This window comes from Enhydra lutris, unplaced genomic scaffold, assembly GCF_002288905.1.
Source record: "Enhydra lutris kenyoni isolate GAN:26980312 unplaced genomic scaffold, ASM228890v2 scaffoldscaffold85, whole genome shotgun sequence".
NCBI lineage: Eukaryota > Metazoa > Chordata > Mammalia > Carnivora > Mustelidae > Enhydra > Enhydra lutris.
The window spans coordinates 8,793,718-8,814,206 of NW_019154169.1; the positions used below are offsets into that span (position 1 = coordinate 8,793,718).

At 55.8% G+C, this 20,489-nt stretch overlaps 3 protein-coding genes across 4 annotated transcripts in view; 1 reads left to right on the plus strand and 2 right to left on the minus strand.

The window, feature by feature from the left end:
- LOC111161431 (egl-9 family hypoxia inducible factor 2) overlaps window positions 1-4,514 on the plus strand; it is an 8,735-nt gene extending 4,221 nt beyond the window's left edge. For both annotated transcript variants that reach the window (XM_022525065.1, XM_022525066.1), the window contains 4 exons: window positions 2,644-2,763; window positions 3,168-3,304; window positions 3,523-3,590; window positions 3,848-4,514. In XM_022525065.1, the coding sequence (XP_022380773.1) occupies window positions 2,644-2,763; window positions 3,168-3,304; window positions 3,523-3,590; window positions 3,848-3,903 (381 nt within the window). In that variant the 3' untranslated portion in view covers window positions 3,904-4,514. The remainder of the gene's footprint in view (window positions 1-2,643; window positions 2,764-3,167; window positions 3,305-3,522; window positions 3,591-3,847) is intronic.
- Window positions 4,515-4,565: 51 nt separating this feature from the next.
- On the minus strand, window positions 4,566-8,756 carry LOC111161430 (cytochrome P450 2F2-like). The gene is given in 8 exon segments (XM_022525064.1): window positions 4,566-5,041; window positions 5,236-5,411; window positions 5,507-5,571; window positions 5,573-5,907; window positions 6,091-6,251; window positions 6,515-6,664; window positions 7,071-7,233; window positions 7,865-8,756. Coding segments are annotated over 8 exon segments (1,638 nt in total). The 5' UTR covers window positions 8,048-8,756; the 3' UTR covers window positions 4,566-4,636.
- Window positions 8,757-11,363: 2,607 nt separating this feature from the next.
- LOC111161546 (cytochrome P450 2F5-like) lies at window positions 11,364-19,602 on the minus strand. Its single transcript, XM_022525281.1, is given in 10 exon segments — window positions 11,364-11,503; window positions 11,506-11,517; window positions 12,977-13,118; window positions 13,695-13,882; window positions 14,751-14,892; window positions 15,319-15,495; window positions 15,848-16,008; window positions 16,886-17,035; window positions 19,174-19,336; window positions 19,432-19,602. Coding segments are annotated over 10 exon segments (1,446 nt in total).
- Between the last annotated feature and the right edge of the window lie 887 nt (window positions 19,603-20,489).

Consider the following 20,489-nt stretch of genomic DNA (forward strand, 5'->3'; position numbering starts at 1 on the left):
ATGGGTGTGGGTGTTGTGGCTTTTGGCACATTGTCACTAATAGCCTTTAATTCTTTAGTCTCCTGGCTGTGATGCTAGCTGCCCCTTCTCTGAGATGGGAGGGTGAGGAGCAGGCTTTTTTGTCATTCTGCTTGTTGTCCCTTTCCCTTGTGGGTGCAGGAAGTAGGTGCTTCTCTGGGGCCAGAGGATACCCCGCCTTCCCCACCAAGGTGTATATGTGGAGGGATTGGTGGGAGTTTAAAGGGCCTCTTTCTCTGCCTAGGCTTCATGCATGACTCCCCTTCCACACCAGAATACAGACACTGTCCCTGCCTGCACGGTGGGAAACCCTGTGTGAGGGTGTGCAGGGCAGGACGCAGTGGAGGCCCGGAGACCCAGAGTGCTTCTGTAAGCAGCTACTGCCTGGGCACTAGGGAGACACGCCTGGCCCCAGGGGCTTCCACGAGACTGCCTGTTGGGCCAGTACTAGGTAAACAAGCATCCGGACTGATCTCACATCTGGCGGGGGGGGGGGGGGGGGGGGGGGGGGGGGGGGGTGGATATGGAAAAATCAGCAGAGATGCCTTCAGCCGAAGTACTCAAGGTGCCCTTTGATCTGAGATGTGAATAACAAGGAGCACCAGGGAGGTGTGTCCCAGGCAGGAGCAGAGGCCTTATGGATGAGCGTGGCCTGGTCAGAGAGCAGTTAGGAGGCCTGAGAGGCTATAGCGGAGTAAAGCAGTGGTAGCAGAGATTGGTGGCCTTGGAGGCTGAGGCTTTGGGACGTGGTGGGGGTTCTTGAAGGGATTGAGCAGTGAAGAGCTGGAGGAAAGTGTCTCTGGCCGCTGTGTGGAGGTGGACTGTGGGCAAGGGGCTGCAGCCCTGGACCCTGTCCCCACCGTTGTGCAGACCCAGCAGTCTCTGCTTGGATTTTCTCTGGGGAGGGCAGTGAGTCACTGCAGGCCCCCTGGGCATGGCTACTTTTTTCTCTCCCAGTGAGGTGGTTGCTCAGAGCACTGACCCATTTGCAGGGAGTGAACAGTATAGAGAAGGTTCTCCTGAACCTGGGGGTTGTGGGGGCCAAGGTCTTGCCCCGGTGCCTCCAAGGCTCTCCACTGCTGGGTGGCCTTACCCAGCTACAGGCCTCCTGGCCTCTTTCCCAGGGCGGGAGCTGGGGTGCTTCGGGTCCACACACGTTTAATGCAGAGCTGTGGACTGCTCATGCTGGGGAGAGCCTTGGGAGTACCATGTTGGAAAAAGGCTGGGGATTGAGTCAGCCTGGCCTGCTTGGGAGCGCTAGGCCAGCCTCCTGTTTGGGCAGCAGATGCCCATCTTTTTGATCAGGAATGTTCATCCTAGGGCTGTTTTTTGGGGCTGTGGCCCACAGGTGTAGCTGAGTGTTAGTGGGGAGCAGCAGGTGGCAGTTTCGAGCCTGGAATAAGTGCGGGCCCAGGTGTCAAGACAGAGTGGTCCACAAGCTGGAGATTCTGCAAGCCAGTACTCCCCTGTTTGCCTTATACAGCCCTCCTGAGTAGCTGAGGGTAGGATGGGGACTCTTTTTTAAAATGTCATTTCAGCCTGTCCTTTGACTTTCCATCATGTGACAGGCACTGTGCTTGGTGCCCTCCCAAACATTTGTCTTACTGAATTCCCACAACTGCCTGTGAAGTAGTTTATCAGCTCCATTTCATGGATGAGGAACCTGAGACAGGAAGCATAGTCTCCCACCTGAGGTTACTGCTGGTGTGGCAGCACTGGGCCTTGAACCTGAGAGTTAGGTCTGAAGGAACTTGTGGGCCCTTTCCCTCCCTCCACATCCACTTTTCTGGTGGCTCCCTGATGAGAAACAGCCGAGGCCTCCACGTGGTCAAGCAGGGAGAGGAGGTCAGAACCTGGGGCTAGACCTGTACACACACAAGCCACGGTCTGCAGGGGGGGTCAGGAGTCACCAGGTCTGTAAGCAGAGGAGGCGTTCATTAGCTTGTTGAACGGGTGAGGCCATTGAGTCTCGTTCAGGTCATGGGACTGTCAGGGGCTACCCAGCAGGTTGTCCTTGAGCTCAGATTCTAGTCACAGTGGGGGTTTTGATACTTGTTTATATGTGTAGGAAACACTGTTTATCTAGTGGGGTTTTTTTGTAGTCAGGGGCAGCAGTTCTCAGCATTGCTGTTCTCAACATTATGGTTATTTGGGGCAACTTTAAAAATTCCAGGCTCTACCTTAGACCAAGTATTTCTGAACTGTTGAGATGGGCCTGGGCATCAGCATCCCAGGTGATTCCATGCTGAAGCCAAGGTCAAGAACCCCAGGTGCAGGGCTGTGGCCACATCCCTCCATACCAGAAACATGTAAATTGGTTTTATTCTGAAAGGTCTGGTTGGGGCAGGGAGTCAGGTTATCTTTAAAAAGTCAAACCCTCAGTTACTCATCGAGCGCTGTCTGGGTTCCAGGCTCTGGCCGTGTGTGGGGAGGGGGCTATCGCGCCCCAAGAGCTAAGGTTTCTGGAAGATGGTTCCTTGGCTGACAAAAAAGGAAGTCTGGGCGAGAGTCCTTGGAGGAGTCTGGGGAGAGACGAGGGGCTGGGAGGGGTGAGAAAAAGGAGGTAATGGCTGCCTCCCCAAATATCCCTGCCTTGCCCTCTAAGCCCCCTCCTGTCTCTGTCAGGCCATGGTGGCGTGTTACCCAGGCAACGGACTGGGGTATGTGAGGCATGTAGACAATCCCCACGGCGACGGGCGCTGCGTCACCTGTATCTATTACCTGAATCAGAACTGGGACGTCAAGGTAGGGCGTGGGGGAGTGAGGGTTGGGGTGGGAGGGAGGATGAGGTGGCTGCATCCACTCCATTTTGCGCTTCTGGCATTCTCCGGTTCCTCATATGGGCCCACAGTCGGGCAGTGCAGTGCCGCCTGCTGGCTGGCTCCCTCTTCCTGGGCAATGGCACCACCTTGTCTCCAGCTGACCTGGTGGTGGCAGCACCCCCCATCCCATTTCCCGTCTCCAGGAGCTTCCTGCCCGCCTCCATGGTGATGCAGACTCTGGCTGTCATCACTCGGGGAGCCTGAGTGGTGGGAGGGAGGGATGTGTGCGGCCGCCAGAGAGCAGGCTCCAGGGGTAAGGGGGTGCAAGGCAGCGGCTGCAGGCCTTGCATCTGCCATCTTTTGCCTCATCCTCTGGCCTGCCCTCAGGTGCATGGCGGCCTGCTGCAGATCTTCCCTGAGGGCCGGCCTGTGGTTGCCAACATTGAGCCCCTCTTCGATCGGTTGCTCATTTTCTGGTCTGATCGGCGGAACCCCCATGAGGTGAAACCAGCCTATGCCACAAGGTATGACCGGTATTTGGGGGGACGAGCTCAGGTCTCCTGCTCTGTGCCAGCAAAGTCTTGTCCGACCCCAGGAGTGGCTAGGAAGTGAAGCGCTGAGAGGGGCCGAGGTGGGACAGAACCAGGCTCAGAAGGGTGAACTGTGGTGTCACTGTGGATGTGGTGGCTGGAATTGAAGACAAGTGTCGCTAACTGCCCTTTGGGGCTGCTCTGGTCCCCAGGTACGCCATCACTGTCTGGTATTTTGATGCTAAGGAGCGGGCAGCAGCCAAAGACAAGTATCAGCTAGGTACCTGCTTCCCAAATGGCACCCCCTCTGTCGAGCCCTTCCTATTCCATGTACGTCACAAGGCCTCAAGTCCCCCTACCCACCTCAGTCTCTTCCTAAATTTTGCAACTCCTTTTTTCTCTCCTCTGTCCTCTTCCCTAGACAGCCCTCTCCTTTGGCACCCTCAGCATGCGGTCCTCTCCTCCTCCTTCCCTTGTTTTTCTTGGCCTCTGGGTCCCTTCCCTGATGACTCCTGTCTCCTCTCATCTCACCCCTAGCATCTGGACAGAAAGGTGTCCAAGTACCTGTGTCACAGCCAACCACGCCCACCTAGTGGCCAGCCCCAGAGCTGCATGGACAGACAGCTTGCCCTGACTTCGGGAGAGCCTCTGGCCCCGTGCTGCCGGCCCAGCAGCCCACCACCCTCGGTGCCTGCGCCCTTTAGGCCAGCGCTGCTGCTTCCAGCTTTGCCTCTGTCCTGCCTGGTGTGGAGGGCTCCCTCTGACGCTGAGGACCAAGGAGGAGGAGAGACGTCTGCTGCCCTGGGACGGGGGCTGGGCTTGTGACCTGGGCTGGAGCCAGTATTGGGAGCTGCCATTGCTGGAGCTGGGGCCCTGTGGCTTACCCTGTCTGGCTGTGCTCCTCTCAGACGTGGAGAGTTGGAAGGAGGCATTGCCACCTCCCACCAGGATTGACCAGGATGCAGGTTCGAGGGTTGGGGATGTCACGGCCTCTTACTGGCAAAGGTTTGTTGGGGGGACAGTATCCCCAAGCCCCCCACTCCCCCAGCCTGGAATGTGAAGTGACTCCCCAGCCCCTATGGTTGTGGCACCTTGCGGACTAGGCCGCCGCTGCGTGGGCAGGAGAAAAGGTGCAGAGGGGAGCACGGGCGTGAAGAGTCCTGTCAGCCAAGAAAGAAATAAAAGTTTACCTCAGAGCTGCAAACGTGATTCTCCCGCTCCCTCTTGCTGGTAAGGAGACCTGTCTGTCTGCAGTTCGGGGCCTTTATTGACCAAAGGGGGTAGGGAGGTCTGGGAGCCAGTGAGCAGAGGGCGGCTGAGCCTGACTCAGCGGGCCACCAGCTGGAGCTGGAAGGCTGGGGGGATGTTGCCCAGGCCTGTGCACTGCGGGGTGAGGTTGATGTCGGTGCGGCTGCCCACAGGGAGCAGGCAGAACTGCTGGAGGATGGCGGTGAAGAAGAGGAAGATCTCTGATCGCGCCAGGCCTGCACCCAGACACATCCGCTTTCCTGAGGACAGGGGGATGCAGGGTGGGAACCACGCCCCTCCCAGGCCTGCCCAGCCTTGTCCCCTCCCTTCCAGGCCCAGACCTGGGGCAAAGGGCATGAAGGCATCGTTGCTCTGGAACTTGCCCTTGTCATCCAGGAAGTTGGTGGGGTTGAAGCATTCTGGGTCTTTGAACTGGGTGGGGTCCCGGTGTGAAGACATGAGCAGAGGAATCACAAAGGTACCCTGGGGGCGGGGGTGCACAGGGGTTACCCCGTGGACTTGGTTAGTCATCCAAGACCCCATTTAAAAGCCAGTGGGAAGGTGGGCCTATTTTCCCTACTCCCAGGGCTGTGTGACTCAGCATTGCACGTGCTCAGGGCTGATGATTTCGGCTGAAGGTGCTCCCAGGCCTGCACAGAATCCCCATGCATGGGCACCTTGGGCAAAAAGTAGCCGTGCAGGTGGGTGTCCCGAGTGAGGGCACGGGGCAGCCCCAGCGGCAGCACGCTGATCTCATGCAGCACGGCGTTGGTGTAGGGCAGGCGCTTGCGTTCCTCCAGCCTTGGGGTGCGTGTCCGCCCTACCACTGCATCCAGCTCGGCCTGCACTTTGGCTGGGGGCGGGCAGAGGCTGTGAGCTGTGCATTCCTGGGCCCCTAGCCATCCCCACACCCAAGCCGCCTCATTCCAGGCTTTCCAGCTCCCGGACCTGCCACCTCTGGGTACTTAAGCAGAATGAGGAGCCCATAGCACAGAGTGGTGCTTGTGGTCTCTGCCCCCGAAGAAGAGGTTGTGCGTTGTCATCACCAACATCTCCTCCTGGAAATGGCTCTCTGGGTCTTCCTGTTCCTGCGGACAGAGATGGGTGTTGCGGCTGCCTGGCACCTCCTGGTGGGTGGCATGGGGGGGGTTTAGGGTAGTAGGGACCCGCACCTTACTCATCTGATCCAGGAAGCAATCGATGAAATCGCGGGGCTCTCCAGGCTGCTGCGTCTGCTGGTGCTGCTTGATTTGCTCAGAGATGAAGACCCGAAGCTCCGTGAAGTTTCGAAAGATTCGGTGGTGCACGCCTGGGAGCCAGTCAAGGAGGGAGGGGAAAATGTTGTACATCTAAGGGGACAAGACCGCAGCAGGACCTTGAACAAGTGCACTAGTTCCAGTGCAGGGAGACTGCACCAGGACTTTGATGTTCTAAGTTCTAGAACTCTTTCCTTCCAAGACTGATCCAAGGTTGGTAGGTCTGTGTACTCTAGGTTTGGCATGGGAGGGAGGGACTGAGTCTGGCCCTCTCACCTCACCCCATCTGGAACTCATGATGCGGAAGTTGTCATGGAAGAGGTCCAGGAGCCTCAGGAACTCTGGGTCCTCATAGCCATGGCGGTTCCCGAAGACCACCGAACAAATAACGTTAGATACAGCATTATCCAGTAGCCATCGGGGGTCGAACGGCGCTCCTGGGAGGGGGAACGGGACGGGGTCTTTTCCTGGGGGCTAGGCCTACTGGCTTCTTTCCACTACAAATGCCTTCCACCCCCCCCCCCCCCCCGCTTTTTAAAGATTTTATTTTTAAGTTATCTCTACACCAAACCTGGGGCTGGAACCTACAACCCCGATGGACAGTCGCTGGCTCTGCCTACTGAGCTAGCCAGGAGCCCTGCCCTGCCCCTTGATCTTTGGTCACAGCCGCAAAAAGCCCCTCTCCTTTCCCAGGCCGCACCAATGGTGGCTTGAAATTTGCCAAGCAGACAAGCTGCCTCCTCCAGGATGCGCTCCTCTATGGTCCGCGTTCCCAGCCCGAACTCCTTCAGTGCTCCCAGTGCAAAATTGCGCAGCGTCCACCAGCGCGGCCCATTGGAAAACACGATGCCTAGGGGAGAGCAGAGAAGGGGCGGGCCGGGGAGTTGGCCACGCCCCATCCCTGTCGGGTTTTGGAGCTGGCTTTCTCGCGACCTTTCAATTCTGCTGCTTTCTGTTGCTCTCGGCTGCAACCCCAGCCTTCTCGGCCCTATCCACGCGTTGGCCCCACCACTGCTGGTCTCCATCCCTGACCAGTGCTCGCTCGTTTTGGCTTGAGCTCTTGGGCTCTTCTCTTCCTTCTATTGGCTGCACCAGGAACCAGTCCCTCCAATTCGGCCTCTACATTTTAGCTCCGCCCCACCTTCTCGCTCTTTGCCTTCACTGGCCTTCTCGTTCGGCCCCGCCCCATCTCCAGACCCCGACCCTTATCGCTCAAACTGGGTGGTCCGGCCAGCATTCCGCCGCCTGGGACTCACCGTTTCCGCGAGTGAAGCGCTGGAAGACAGCCATGGCCCCGCGGCCGGAAAAGGCATCCGCCTGCAGCACTAATGCGTCCCGCAGCGCTGAGTAGCCGCACAGCACCACTGCAGGACGCCGGCCCAGCCGCACTGTGAACACTGGGCCCCAGCGGCCAGAGAGCTACGCGGAGCGGGTGCTCAGCGGGTCCTGGTCGGGGCTCCTGACCCCCTCCTCCACCCTAGAGCCCCCGCCCCCAGCTCCCTCTTCTTTCCGACCCAGAGTCCCCATGTCATCCCCTCATTACTGACGGAGGAATTCAGATCCCCACCTCCTTCCTCCTTCCTCCGCAGGAGTCCAGCCCCCCGGCTTCCTCTTCCCTCGGGATCTGCAAGACCAGGGCCCGAGCCCTCTGCACCCACAGAAGTAGGCGTCTGGACCGTCGGTGGTCTCCTCCCCACCTTGAACCCGGAGAGCAGACCTCTCGGCACCCCTTCCCCGCTGCCCGCGACCTAACTTCTCACTCTAGGCTCCTCCTCCCTGAGGACCCCAGACTGGGAGGAGTAGGGGTGGGGTGGGGTGGGGTGGGGAGGGAGGGATCCCGGTCGACTCTGCCCGGAAGTCAACCCCATTGGCCCTCTCCTCTCTCAAGCAGATATCCAGGCTCCCAGCATCCACCCGTAGTCTCCTCCTTTCCTGAAACACAGGGCTCCAGGTCCCTCAACCCTCCTCAGGACTCAGGGGTCGGAGGCCGCGGCTGTCTTCAATCAGAGCACCAGGACTTCCAGCCCCTGAGCCCACTGTCGGGCGCTACCTCCATGAGCGCTCCTTCCAGACGTCCAGACTCCAGCTGCTGCAGGTTCCCCAGCAGTGGGAGTGGCGTTGGCCCCGGGGGTAGGGTCCCCCGAGTCTGAGTGCCCTGGGCACCCCAACCCCGCCTGGCTAGGGCCAGCAGCAGGACCAGCAGCAGCAGCAACGCTGTGACTCCCGTGACCATCGTGCCCTCTATCGTCCATGCCTGCCCCCCTTTGCCTTTATTTGATTCCCTTTGGGTCTTGGGTGGAGCTGGGCGGATACCAGGAGTGGGTATGGCCGCTCATTTTGCAGATTCCCCCACCCAAGATCTCCACCCAGCCCCCCAGCTCTGTCGCTGTCGTGCCAGGCGCAGCCGGCCCAATTTGGCAGCTTTGTTGCACTAGCGTTTCCACGTCAATACACCTGCCCGACAGGTGCACCCTACTGAGCCCTTGGGTCCTTGGAGTCCAGCTTCCTTGGCCCAGAGGTGTGCATTTCTGAATTCCCTGGCCGCCTTGGGGCCCATGACCCCCTGAAAGCCATACCCTATAACTTCGGATTCCTAAATACATTCCTGACTTCCAAATACACTTCTAAAAACACCCCTGGTGATACACCCATTAGCCTGGCCCTCCTGTGCCCTGTGCTTGTGATTCCCAGGGACAGGCGCCTGAGTCCTTGTCACTTCCATGCCCTTGCTCTTGAAATGGTGTATGCTGTACCTGTACACTGTTCAGGAAGGCAGCTCACCCTCCCATGGACCCCTGCCTGGCCGGATCCAGCCTTCCACCAGGTGCCTGGCACAGGGCCCAGACCTGGGGAGAGTGTGGGGGCGGCACAGCTTTTGGGACTGGCCTTGTTTCTGGGAGTGTCTCTCAGGGTCTCTGTCTCTGTTTTATCTTTGTTTCATCTCTCAGCATCTTCCTCCGTGTTTTTTTGTTCATCTCTCTCTTTCCACCTCTGTTTTACTCTGCCTGCTTTTGTTCTTTTCTGTATCCCTCGCAGTTTCGCTTTCCCTTCATCTCCCAATTCCCTGTTTCCCTGCCCTCTGGCTCTGCCCTCTGGCTCTGCCCTCGGTCTCCGGATCTGTCAGGCTTTCTTTGTCTGGGAACCCAGGTGACAGGCAGTGGGTTCAGGGCAGGGCCCCTGCTTCCAGGGCGCTGACTCCACAAGACTGTGGGGGGTTGGTGGGGGGGGTGCCCTCCCTGGGTCCCACCCAGCCCATTTTGTCAGACTCTCTGATGAGCCGCTCTCTCTGGGTCTCTTCAAGAGCTGGCATTTGTCCTGCTCGCTTCAGTATCCCCAGCACTAAAACAGTGCTCGGCACACAATGGGTGCTCAGCAAACATTTGTAGAGCGAATGCATGACTCTCTTTATCCTGATTTCTGTTTCTGTCTTTATCTCAGACTCTGTTTTCCTCCAGCTCTCTTTTGCTGAATCCTTGTGACTGTCTCTCTCCTTGTCTGTCTTTGTGTCTCATTTTTTAAGGCTCCTGTCTCTCTAGCTCCCTTTCCCTTCTATTCTCAGATCTCTATCTCTCTTCATCTCTGTTCCTCTCAATTTCTAGCTCTGCTTTAGAATCTCCTTGTCTTCCTTCTCTCCGGGCAGCTGTCTCTGCCTTCCTGTCAGTGCGTCCCTGTCTCTCTGTTTCACTCCCAGTCTTGGTTTTCAGGATCTCTCCCGTCTGTTTCTCTGTATCTCTCCATCTCTCCTATCTCTCTCCATCTCTTTTTTTAATACTTCCATGTGTTCCTCTTTGCTATTTCTTTGCTATGTCTCTTTGCTCTTTGCTATTTCTTCCTTAGGACCTCGGAGTCTCTCCCTCTCTCTCTCCACCTCCTTGTCCCTGCCTGGGCCCTTGGGGCAGACTCTGTGGTTGGCTTGTGCTGGCAACAGTTTAGGGATTAAGGAGCTGACGCCTGGTGTGGGGACTGCCTATAATTTTCAGCAGAGCATGTCCCAGCTTCTGGATGGCCTTGGGGAGACCCCGTTTAGGGTAGGGTAGGCTCGCCAGGGCCACCTCCACCCATGGCTGGGGGGCCACCACCACTCTGCCTGCCTCTGGCCCTGGCTCCATGGAGCTGAAGATGCCCAGTTCATTGAGAAAAGCTTCTGTCAGCAGGATGTCAGGCTGACAAAGCCAATCCCAGGTTGGGAGGCCCCATGCCCCAGACTGCTATCCCCACCCCAAAGGGAAGAACTGCAAGACAAAGGGATACTCTTCATTGCTCTTCCTCTCTGGCCATTTCTGTTTCCTTCTTTGTCTCTCCTCTTCTCGCTGTCTCCCCATTTCTCCATGCCTGTACCCTCTGCTTTCCTCCGTGTCTCTGACTTGTGACGTGGAAGGGAACAGTGTTGGAGTCTGAGTTCTGTTCCCAGCCCTGCCCACTTCCGACTGTGTGATCTTGGCCAAGTCATTTCAGCTCTCCAAGTCTCTAAAAGTGTATAAGGTGGGACGCTTGGGTGGCTTAGTCCATTGACCATCTGCCTTCTGCTCAGGTCATGATCCCAGAGTTCTGGGATAGAGCCTCACGCTGGGCTCCCTGCTCAGTGGGGAGTCTGCTTCTCTTTCTCCCCGCTCATGTTTTCTCTCGCTGTCTCTCTTAAATAAATAGATAACATTTTTTTAAAAAGTATATAATGGGGCACCTGGGTGGCTCAGTGGGTTAAGCCTCTGCCTTCAGCTCAGGTCATGATATCCGGGTCCTGGGATCGATCCCGCATCGGGCTCCCTGCTCAGTGGGGAGCCTGCTTCCCGCCCCCTCCCACCTGCCTCTCTGCCTACTTGTGATCTCTGTCTGTCCAATAAATAAAATATTTTTTTAAAAAGTATATAATGCTTTTTTGTCCTATAGGGAGTTTTAAATGGGGGCATTTAGAGTGAATAGGAAGCACTGTGTGTTAGTGTCATTTTTCAGTCTCTGTGTCTGTCTCCCGGTCTGTCCCGTTCTCCCTGCTTCCATCTCTGTCTCTGTACAGCACCCACATCTCTAGCAGACTCGTTCTGTGTATCTCGGGGCTTTCTGTCTTTTTCTCTGCCTTGGTTTCTCTGCCTCTCTGTCGTCAAGCTGTCCTCCAGCTCTTACCCCAGGAAATAATTTCTCCCAGTTTCTAGCCACTTTAAGGACGAGAGTAGAACTAGTCAGTTCGGTCTCTCCTTTACAGCCCGACATTCCTTCTCCCCGTCCTAGGGGGCTGCCCTCCTCCCTGTAATTCAGTCCAGGCAGGTTTGAATCTTTTATAAAGATACTTTATTAGAAAAAGGTAAAAACAGCCCCCCCCAAAGGGTGCACAATAGAAGAGGCAAGCTCTTCCCTTTCCCCTTGCGTTTCTCTGCCTCTGAGGGCGCAGACCAGGTCAAGATGGGGACCGGAGGATGGGCAGGCGGCAGGCACAGGCGCGGGGAAGCAAGCGTGAGAGCGAGAGGGATGGGCTGCACAGCGGAACGACCAGGGGGACGGAGCCAGCTCCAAAGTGTGCCTCTCCGCTCACTGGCGAAATCCGCAAGGGCGCGGCGTCAGCGCGGGCGCAGGCACAGCTGAAAAGGCCGCGGTAAGTTGCCGAGCCCGGAGCTGAGCGGCGTCAGGTCGATGTCCTCGGGCGCCCCCAGCGGCTGCAGCGAGAAGCTCTGCAGGATGGCGGTGAGGTAGAGGACCTGCACAGTCGGCGACCTGCGTGGGGGGGAGGGTGCGGAGCAGCGTTGAGGTAAGATGGGGTGAGGGGGTCCAGTCGCAAATTCTCGGATAAAAGCATACGAAGCTAATGATTGGAGACGCCGCAGAGCCTGCCTGTCAAAAGGTCTGGGAAAAATGTTTTAAGTAAATCCGAGGCCAAAAAGGATCGGGTGATACAAGGACAAGTTCATGGATTCGAATTCCGCTTTGCTGTTACTAGTTCTGCAATCTTGGGCAAGTCAGTTTCTGGGTATTTCAAATGGGGATGATTGGGGCGCCTGGGTGGCTCAGTGGGTTAAGCCTCTGCCTTCGGCTCAGGTCATGATCCCAGCGTCTTGGGATCAAGCCCCGCATCGGGCTCTCTGCTAGGCGGGGAACCTGCTTCCCCCCCCTCCCCCCCCGCCCCTGCCTGCCTCTCTGCCTACTTGTGATCTCTCTCTGTCAAATAAATAAATAAAATCTTAAAAAAATAAAAACAAAATAAAATGGGGATGATTAAAATAAAATAAAAATAAAATAAGAGTAGGGATTATAGTAGTGCCTCATTAGATTGTTGTGAATGCTAAGTGCAGGTAAAAAAATGAGAATATGGGGCACCTGGGTGGCTCAGTGGGTTAAAGCCTCTCCCTTCAGCTCAGGTTATGATCCCAGGGTCCTGGGATCGAGCCCCACATCGGACTCTGCTCAGCGGGGAGCCTGCTTCCTCCTCTCTCTGCCTGCCTCTCTGCCTACTTGTGATCTCTGTCAAATAAATAAAATCTTTAAAAAATATATGAATATAATGCCATGTAGTTCATATTGCCTGTCAAATGTTACTCTAAGCCCTATACTGATAATATAATTTAATCCTAACAATTCCAAGAGACGGGCCTTGGAATTATATCATTCTCCATTTTATATATGTTCCATTCTCCATTTTATAGATGTGGAAGTGGAGGCACAGAGAGGTGAAGTAAGGTATTCAAGACTGTTATAGCTAGGAAATGACAGATCTGGGGTCCGGCTGGAAAACGGAACTCTTAGCCACCACTCGAATAAGTCTTCTTAAGAGCAGAGCTTGGTACGCGGTAGGCAATATGGTAAATGACTTATTATTATTCCTCCCTCCCCCTTTTTATTTCTGCTACTGGGTTAAACAGGAAAGATTTTTTTTCAGCAGGGTAAAGACCAAAGCCAAGAAAAGGAGAACTGCTCGCCTGCGCCACACAGTGGAGATACTGACGGTGACCACTTCCAAGTTGAATTAATATCCTGCCTCTCCACCTCCCTCCGCAAGGATTTTTAGCCATTATCTGCCTATAGGAAGAGAGCCGGGAGGGAGAACAAATATCTCCGCACACCCAAAGTTGAGGATGCGGTGGGATGAAGAAACGAGAGGGTTTAAAGAGTGAAATGAGGAATGTAGGTAGGAATATGGGACCCCAAAGATCCTGACTCTTGTCTACATGGCTCTCACCTGCTGAGAAAGGCATGAAGGCAGGGTTCTTCTTGAAGGACTGATTGGCATCCAGAAAATGCTCAGGATTGAATTCCTGGGGCGTCAGGAACTGGCTGGGGTCACAGTGGACTGTGTTAAGGAGGGTGATGATATCCGTGCCCTGTGTGAGTGGGGAGGCAGAATCAGTGGTGGTAGAAGATCTGGGAGATTCTTTAGCTGAAATTTCCACTCCACAGGACTGGAGGTCCCAGGGACTTGACAAATGGGCATGGAGCCTAGGACTCCAACAGGGATTCAGGAAATGTGTGTCACTCTTTGGGGTTCCAAGTGATGGGTGCTGGAAGCTGTGTTGAAAGGGATGGGGGATATCGCCCCTTGTCAGAGCAGATTTGGGATTTCTAGGAATAGGGAGAGTTCTTTCAGAACCGTGCTTAGGCACAGGGCGTCCCTAGGATGAAGTCTTAGACCCTGGGGATGCTGGGCAGGGGTCCTAGGAAGGGGAACTGTCATGGGGAAGGGTCTGAGGTTCAGTCCATTATAGTACTGAATGGGTCCTGGGAAGGGTTCTGAGGTTCTGGATTTAAGAGCCTCAGATATCTGTTGCTAGGGCTTGGGATGCCAGTCACTAAGGCTCCAGGTACTGGGATCCTCCTCGCTAGAGACCCGGATGCCATTGGCAAGTCGGGGATGCCTCTTCCTAGTGTGCCAGACCTCCATTGCCAGGTGCCCAGCACACCTTGGGTATCAGGAAGCCGCGAAAGGCTGTGTCCCGAGTGACGCGGTGCGGCAAGTTCATGGGGATGACGTCTGCGAAGCGCTGCACCTCGTGGATCACCGCATCTGTATAAGGCATGGCCGCGCGGTCCTCCAGCGCCGGCAGCCGCGCGCGACCCACTACGCGGTCGATCTCTTCCTGTACGCGGGCTGGAGGTGCGGCCTGAAGCGTTAGTCAAGGGTCCCGGCGGCCTCAACTGGGCTGGGCAGAGGCGTGTGCATGTGTGGGCGGGCCAGCCCACGTTTCCCAATAGGGACGCGGATACAGAGATTACTGTGATGGTTAGCAGGAGCCTCGAAGGGAAGGGTTGGTTTGGGAGACGTAGCTGAGGACAAAAATTTGGTTGGTGTAAGGGGCAACCAAATTTTGGGGTTGTGCGGGGTTATGCGGGCGGGGCTTTAAGGGCTGCCTGGGATCCAGGTCCCGGATGGGACTGTGGTCGGCGTTCGAAGACCAGGCGGGATGGAGTTTTAGGTCGAGTGGGTGGGTAGTGCGAAAGCCCGGAGAGATCCGGGATGGGGCAGTGCTTGGAGTCCAGGGTTCGGGGATCCGCCCAGAGGCGGGGTTTGGAGAGGTGGGGTCCCAGACTGTGCTGTGTGGGCGGGTGGTCAGACTGTGAGGGTCAGACGGGTGATTTCTGGCTGGCCCTGCTGGTGAGCCTCGGGGCCAGGCTCTAGCCTACTGTGAGATGGGGACTCGCTGTGTGGTCAGGGTCGGGGTGGATCGCAAAGCAAGACCAGGAGGGCGAGGTCCAGGTTCCGGCGGACTTGGTGGACCGCGGGAGCCATGGGGATGGCGTTGGCCTCAGTGTGGGTTTGTGGACTTGGCTAGAGGGTGGGGGGTCTCGGGCGTAAACTGCAGGCCTGGGCTATCTGGCATGCTGGGCGGGGCCGTGCCCATGGTTGTGGGTGGGGCTGAGACAGAGGCGAGTTGAGGCTCGTGGGGCACGAGTGCGCAGCGGTTGTGCCCCGCGGCCCTGTGTGCAGGATCCCCGGGCCAGGCTTGGGGCGCGCGCACCTTGTACTTTTGGATACTTCATGAGCACAAGGAAGGCGTGGCGCAGCGTGGTGCCCATAGTCTCGGTGCCGCCAAAGAGCAGGTTATGTGTGGTCATCAGCAGGGTATCCATGTGGAAGTGGCTGTGCGGGTCCTGCTTCTCCTGCGGGGGTTGAGGGGTGGGGAGATGAGCCCGGGGCAGGGAGATCCCGCCCAGACACTGACCACAGGCTCGGAGCTTGTGCGACCCCTTCCCCATAGATGGGCGCGACTCCTGCTGGGTGTGTCCGTTCAGTCCTTCCTCTGTTTAACTTTCTTTCCCCGGGGAAGCTGGGGAGCGTGGAAGGACTGGGTAGAGAAAATCTCTGCCGCAGCGCCCACAGTTAACAGATCCTTAAGGACTTCTTAACGAGCTGTTAATTGGCGGTGGGTCCCGAGTGGCTCTGGGTTCCAAGCCGAGCCAGGTGTTCCAACTTCACCCGCCAGTTGTAGGAAGATCATTCTCAAACCCGCTGCACCCGGGATCCTTGCTGGTTTCCGGCGGGGGCGGCAAGTCAGACCAGAGATGAGACTTCCAGCCCAGACTTACTTGTGCCATCTTGTTGAGGAAGCAATCAATGAAGTCCCGGGGAGAGTTGGGGTCGAGGGAGTCCTGGTGGTCGCGGACGCTGCGGGCGATGAGGTCCTTCATGCACCCGTAGTTCTGGAAAAGGCGTTGGTGCGGCCCGGGTACCCAGTCCAGGAGGCTCGGAAAGATGTTGTACAACTGGGGATGAGGGAGAGCGAGAGGGGTTTGGAGGATCAGGTAGAATGTGTGTCTGGGTGAGTGGGGGTGGTGGTTTGCCAGTGAGGTCGGGGTGGAGCTGGTAGGCTGGGGTCTTGTGAGTCAGCTGGGTTCTGGAGAGACCGAGGTGGGGCGGGGGCTCTGGGTGTCTGTGGCAACTGGGTGGGGAGATCGACCTTGGCTGGACCGTGTGGTGCGACGCGGGGGCGGAGCCAGAGGGAAGGGGCGGGACCACACAGAGTCCATCACATCCTTTCTCTCCCCACCCGCGGTTTCCCCTTTCCGAGGACTGGAAGAACCCCCACGCTGTCCCGCCCGATCTCGGCGTCCTGACCTCTCCCCAGGGGCCGCTCGTGATTTAGAAGTTGTCATTGATGAGGCGGATAATGGTGAGCAGACGCTCATCGTCGTAGTCAAAGCGCCTGCCGAAGATCACAGAGCAGATGATGTTGGACACGGAGCGGCTGAGCACAAACGTGGGGTCGAAGGGCTTGCCTGAGAATGAGGGGCGGAGTGGGTCAGGGGGTGCATCGTGCAACACCCCAGACCCCGAGAGGCGCCAGAGCGCACAACATCCAACCCAACCATGCCAGGGTGACTTGCAGCACAGAAGAAATGTCCTTGGCCACCTGACCTGCAGTGAGCGTAACACCCCGCGAGTCCTTGGCAACACACCAGGCAGGACAGAGCCCACAACATCCTTCCGCACAATAACAACACCACCCAACAACGGAACAGGCTATTCTTCATGATACAACACACAGCACACACCACACAAAACAACATGTATACAATATGCAGCCCAGTATGATATCGCATCGGCTCCTGACAACACTAGGACCTCACTCGGCAATGGCATGCAGCACAACATCTGATATCTAATGATCCGATGACGGAACAGACGGCAGAAAATAACACATTAGCCACCACCACAACAGCATGGCCCAGGAAACCGAGTCTGGCGTTAGATGGACATAATTTGGGTTTCCACTTAGGTCTTGATCTCAGGGTTGGGAGATCGAGCCCCATGTGAGTCCCCGCACTCAGCAGGGAGTCGGCTTGAAGAGTTTCTCCTTCTGCCCCTTCCTGCCCACTCTCTCTCTCTCTCTCTCTCTCTGATAAATAAATCCTTTTTAAAAATACCACACAGAGACGACGCAAGAGAGCGGCCATCACGCACCCTATCCAGTCGCCGAACCTCCAGGAACGCCCACGGGAAGCCGATCCACCTTCAGGGGGCGCCACTCTCACTTCGGGCCAAGTGGGGAGCCTCCAAGGGTTTTGAGTTCGTGTCTACACTCTAAGGCAGTCCTGACCACTAGGTAGGATGGGTGTGAGTTAGGGGTATCAACTAAAGTTCTGGGACCCCAACCTTCAGTTTTCCTTAGCTCTGCCAGCAGGAAACTGCCTTCCTCCAGGATCCGCTCCTCAATGCTCCTCTTCCCTATCCCGAAGTTCCGCAGAATCTGGACAGAGAAATTCCTCAGGACCTTCCACCGGTCCCCGTTGGAGAAGGCGATGCCTGGAGAGAGGGGAGGGGACAGCTTAACTGATGACTTGTCCCCAAGACTGCTGCCATCCGAGGCCCCTTTCCTGGTGTCTGCTGGAAGAGAGACTGAGAATTTGGAATCTATCCCCTTCCTGGGAAGTTCTACCCAACCCTCCAGGCTGGGTCAGGTGCCATCTCTAAGCTTCCACAGGGCCCTGGGCTTTGTCACCATAGTCCTGATCACTCTGCCTCTGTTTCCCTCTCACAGATCTGATCACTCTGGATTATTACAGCCTGATGGCTAGGCTGTGAAGGTGGGAGTGGGAGTGGAGGAAGGGAGGGAGGGGCTATCTTGGTCATCATTGTGTTCTAGCATTGCCCAGCGCAGAGCTTACCCCATGGGAGGTGCTGATGATTCCTTATTAATTAATGAAAACTCAAATAAGGAAGAAAAGCAAGAGAAATAAACACTGAGACATTGGGACCTCATACAGGAACAAGACCCTGTTCTCTTCTTTCCCTGTTCTCAGTGTCTTTGCATAGGCTGGTCCTTCTTCCAGAACACTCTTCACCTTCTGTCTGCTCCTGACTGGTGACCTTCATCTTTTAGGTCTCAACTTAGAGCTCCTTTCCTCCAGGAAGCCCTTGCTGGCTCTCCCTCCCTGCCTGCCTCAGGTGTTTTCTCTGGGCTCCCACAGTTTCCCTAGCATCCCCCACCCAGCCCTGACCACTGTAGGTGGTCATAGTCTGTTGATGGGACTACAGTAGGCTAAGGTCTCTGGTGTGTTTATCTCTGATTTCCCTGGAACAAGCAGAGAACTAGATGCTAAAGAAGAAAAAAACCTCAGTGATTGCCTTTTATTGTCTGCATTATCTCATTGACTTGTAACAACTTTCTCATGCTAGCCAACTCAGGGTCGGAGAGAGGAAGCCACTTGTCCAAGCCACCTCTACCTGGACAGGTGAGGTCATAAGATCAAGCCCAGGAAGGGGACATGAAGGTGGAAAGTATCTTTAATACACAATAGGTGGGTTTTTGCTTTTAGCCAAAGCTCTTTACTTCCAAATTCTGGAGCAGCTGGGACCCATCTAATCAAGGGGACAGGGGAGAACCCTAGGGCTTTTTTAGGGGGAGAAGAGTAGTCCAAGGAGCAAGCCTTCAGGATCTCTGCAACTTTCTGCCAGCTTACTCTTTCTCTCTCTCCTTTGTCCTTTACTGGGACTTGTCATATGGCTTCCTTTGAATAAAAGATTAATGTTAAAAAAAAAAAAGAAAACCCACAAGACTAGGTGATTTCCAACTGTAAGGGGGACAGGATATTGAGACAGAAGAGGTTTGGAGTTGATGTGAGTTGCTGGATGGGTGGATCTGGGTTTGGGTTGGGATGGGGATGATGACGGAGGATGAGGGGGGATTATGGGACTCATGATAAATTGGGTTTGAGGTCGCTGATGGGAATGGAATTGTGTAGAATGGGAAGGACTGGTAGACTGCGGTTGAGCTTGGGCTTGGGCTTGGGTAGATATGTGTCAAGGTTGGTTTTGTTTATGGTAGTCTGATTAGGGTTGAAAATGGAACCAGGTACTGAAGACCTCAATAGGTGATTGAGATAGAAGATGGGGGCAGGGAGGGGAATGATGGTGGAGTTCAGTTTGACCGAAGGGTTAGGATGAGGTTGATAACAGATTTTAACGTGGGAACTGGGAGGGGGTTCATAATGGGAACGGAGGGAGGGAGGGAGGGAGGGAGAGGAGTCAGTGTTGCAGATAAGATGAAGTTGAGGTTGGGACGGGGACATGGAGGTAGGGTTGATGAGGACTAGGTTGAGGTGGGTAACGTGGGCTGGGCCAGATAATTTGGCCACTTGACAGAGATGGAAATTTGGTGATGTGGTTAGGCTAGAGGTAGGGGTTGGGATGAGAATGGGGTTGGAATTGGATGGAAGCGGGTTTTGGTGTGGAAGTGCATTTCAAGATGTTGGTGGGATGCGGGGATGGGGAAGGTGGACCGGACTCTACCCAGACTAACACCATCCGGGTCCGTCCCGCCTAGTGTCATTGGCGAGATCAGCAGCCCCGAGTGCCACCAAAACTGGGAGGACAGTCTCCTAGCCTTATCCCTCCCTCAGTGTGGAATGTGTTGGGGTGGAGAAGATGGCAGACAGGCTTACCATTGCCCTTAGTGAAGTTGAAAAAGACAGGGTAGTCACCACGACCACTAAAATCCTCCCCTTGGTCCACAAGGGCCTCCTTCACAGCTTGGTACCCGCTGAGGACCACCACGCGCCTGGGCCCCAAGTGCACCGTGTACACACAGCCATACTCCTTGCTCAGCTGGGGGTAGGAAGACAGATGTCACGGGGGCGTCTGGGGCCCTGAGACCCCCTCCCCCAGTTGCTCCCCCCTCCTCCAAGCCTAGGTCCCTGCACCTTGGTGAGAGAGGTCAGCATGTCTTGGGAGCGAAGCTGCAGCAGGTTTCCCAGGAATGGGAGGGGCCTGGGGCCTGGGGGCAACCGGCCATTGCCCCTTGAACTGAGGATCAGGAACAGACTGGTGAGAGCCAGGAGCCCGAGCAAGATGGCTATGCTCAGACAGTCCATGGTGAAAGCAGCCGCAGGTATCTGGGGGGGCAGAGTGGGAAAGGGCAGGACTGGGAATTGAGTGGGATCCCTTCACTCCGCATCTTCTGGGACTTGCCTTCCCCAGACCTTAGAAGTGAGGGCAGGTGAAGAGAAGAGAGGAGACAGGGCGAGGGAAAGGCCAGGGAATGAGGTGAGAGAAAGGAAGAGGAGGGGAGGGAGAGAGAGAGGACACACACGGAGAGAGGCAGACAGCAGAGGCAGAGACAGTCAAAATGCAGAGAGATCGATAGTAAGAGAGACAGCAACAGAACAGAGACAGAGAGAGAGATAGCAACAGAACAGAGACAGAGAGAGAGACACGTGGAGATAATGAGGGATACGGAAAAACCAAGCGAGCTATCTAAGTATCTATAAATGTACGCCTATCATCTATCTGTCTGTCTGTCTGTCATCAGCTATCATGGACCAAATCTCACACAGGGACAGTGATCAGAGATAGAGACACACAGGGCCAGAGACAGACAAATGAAGACAGAGAACTAGAGAAAGGCAGAAGAGAGAGTTAGAGAGACAGAGAGACACATGCTTCCTGAGAGACGTACAGACGGACACTGAAAGAGAAAGGGCAGGAAATAAAGAGCTAAACAGAGACTGAGGGAAAGAGAGAGTGACAGACACAAAGGAGAGATGCACAGAGACAGACACACAGACACACACATGGAACATTACACAGAGATGCACAGAGACAGGGACCAAGACAGACTGAGAGAGAGAGGGCAGAAGCAGAAGCAGAGGGAAAAGAATCAGGGGTTCTGAACCCAGGGGCTCAGTGCAGAGAGAGGTGCCCCCTGCTGGGTAAATGCTGGTACCAGCCCATGCCCAGCCCCGCTCTGGGCTCTAAAATC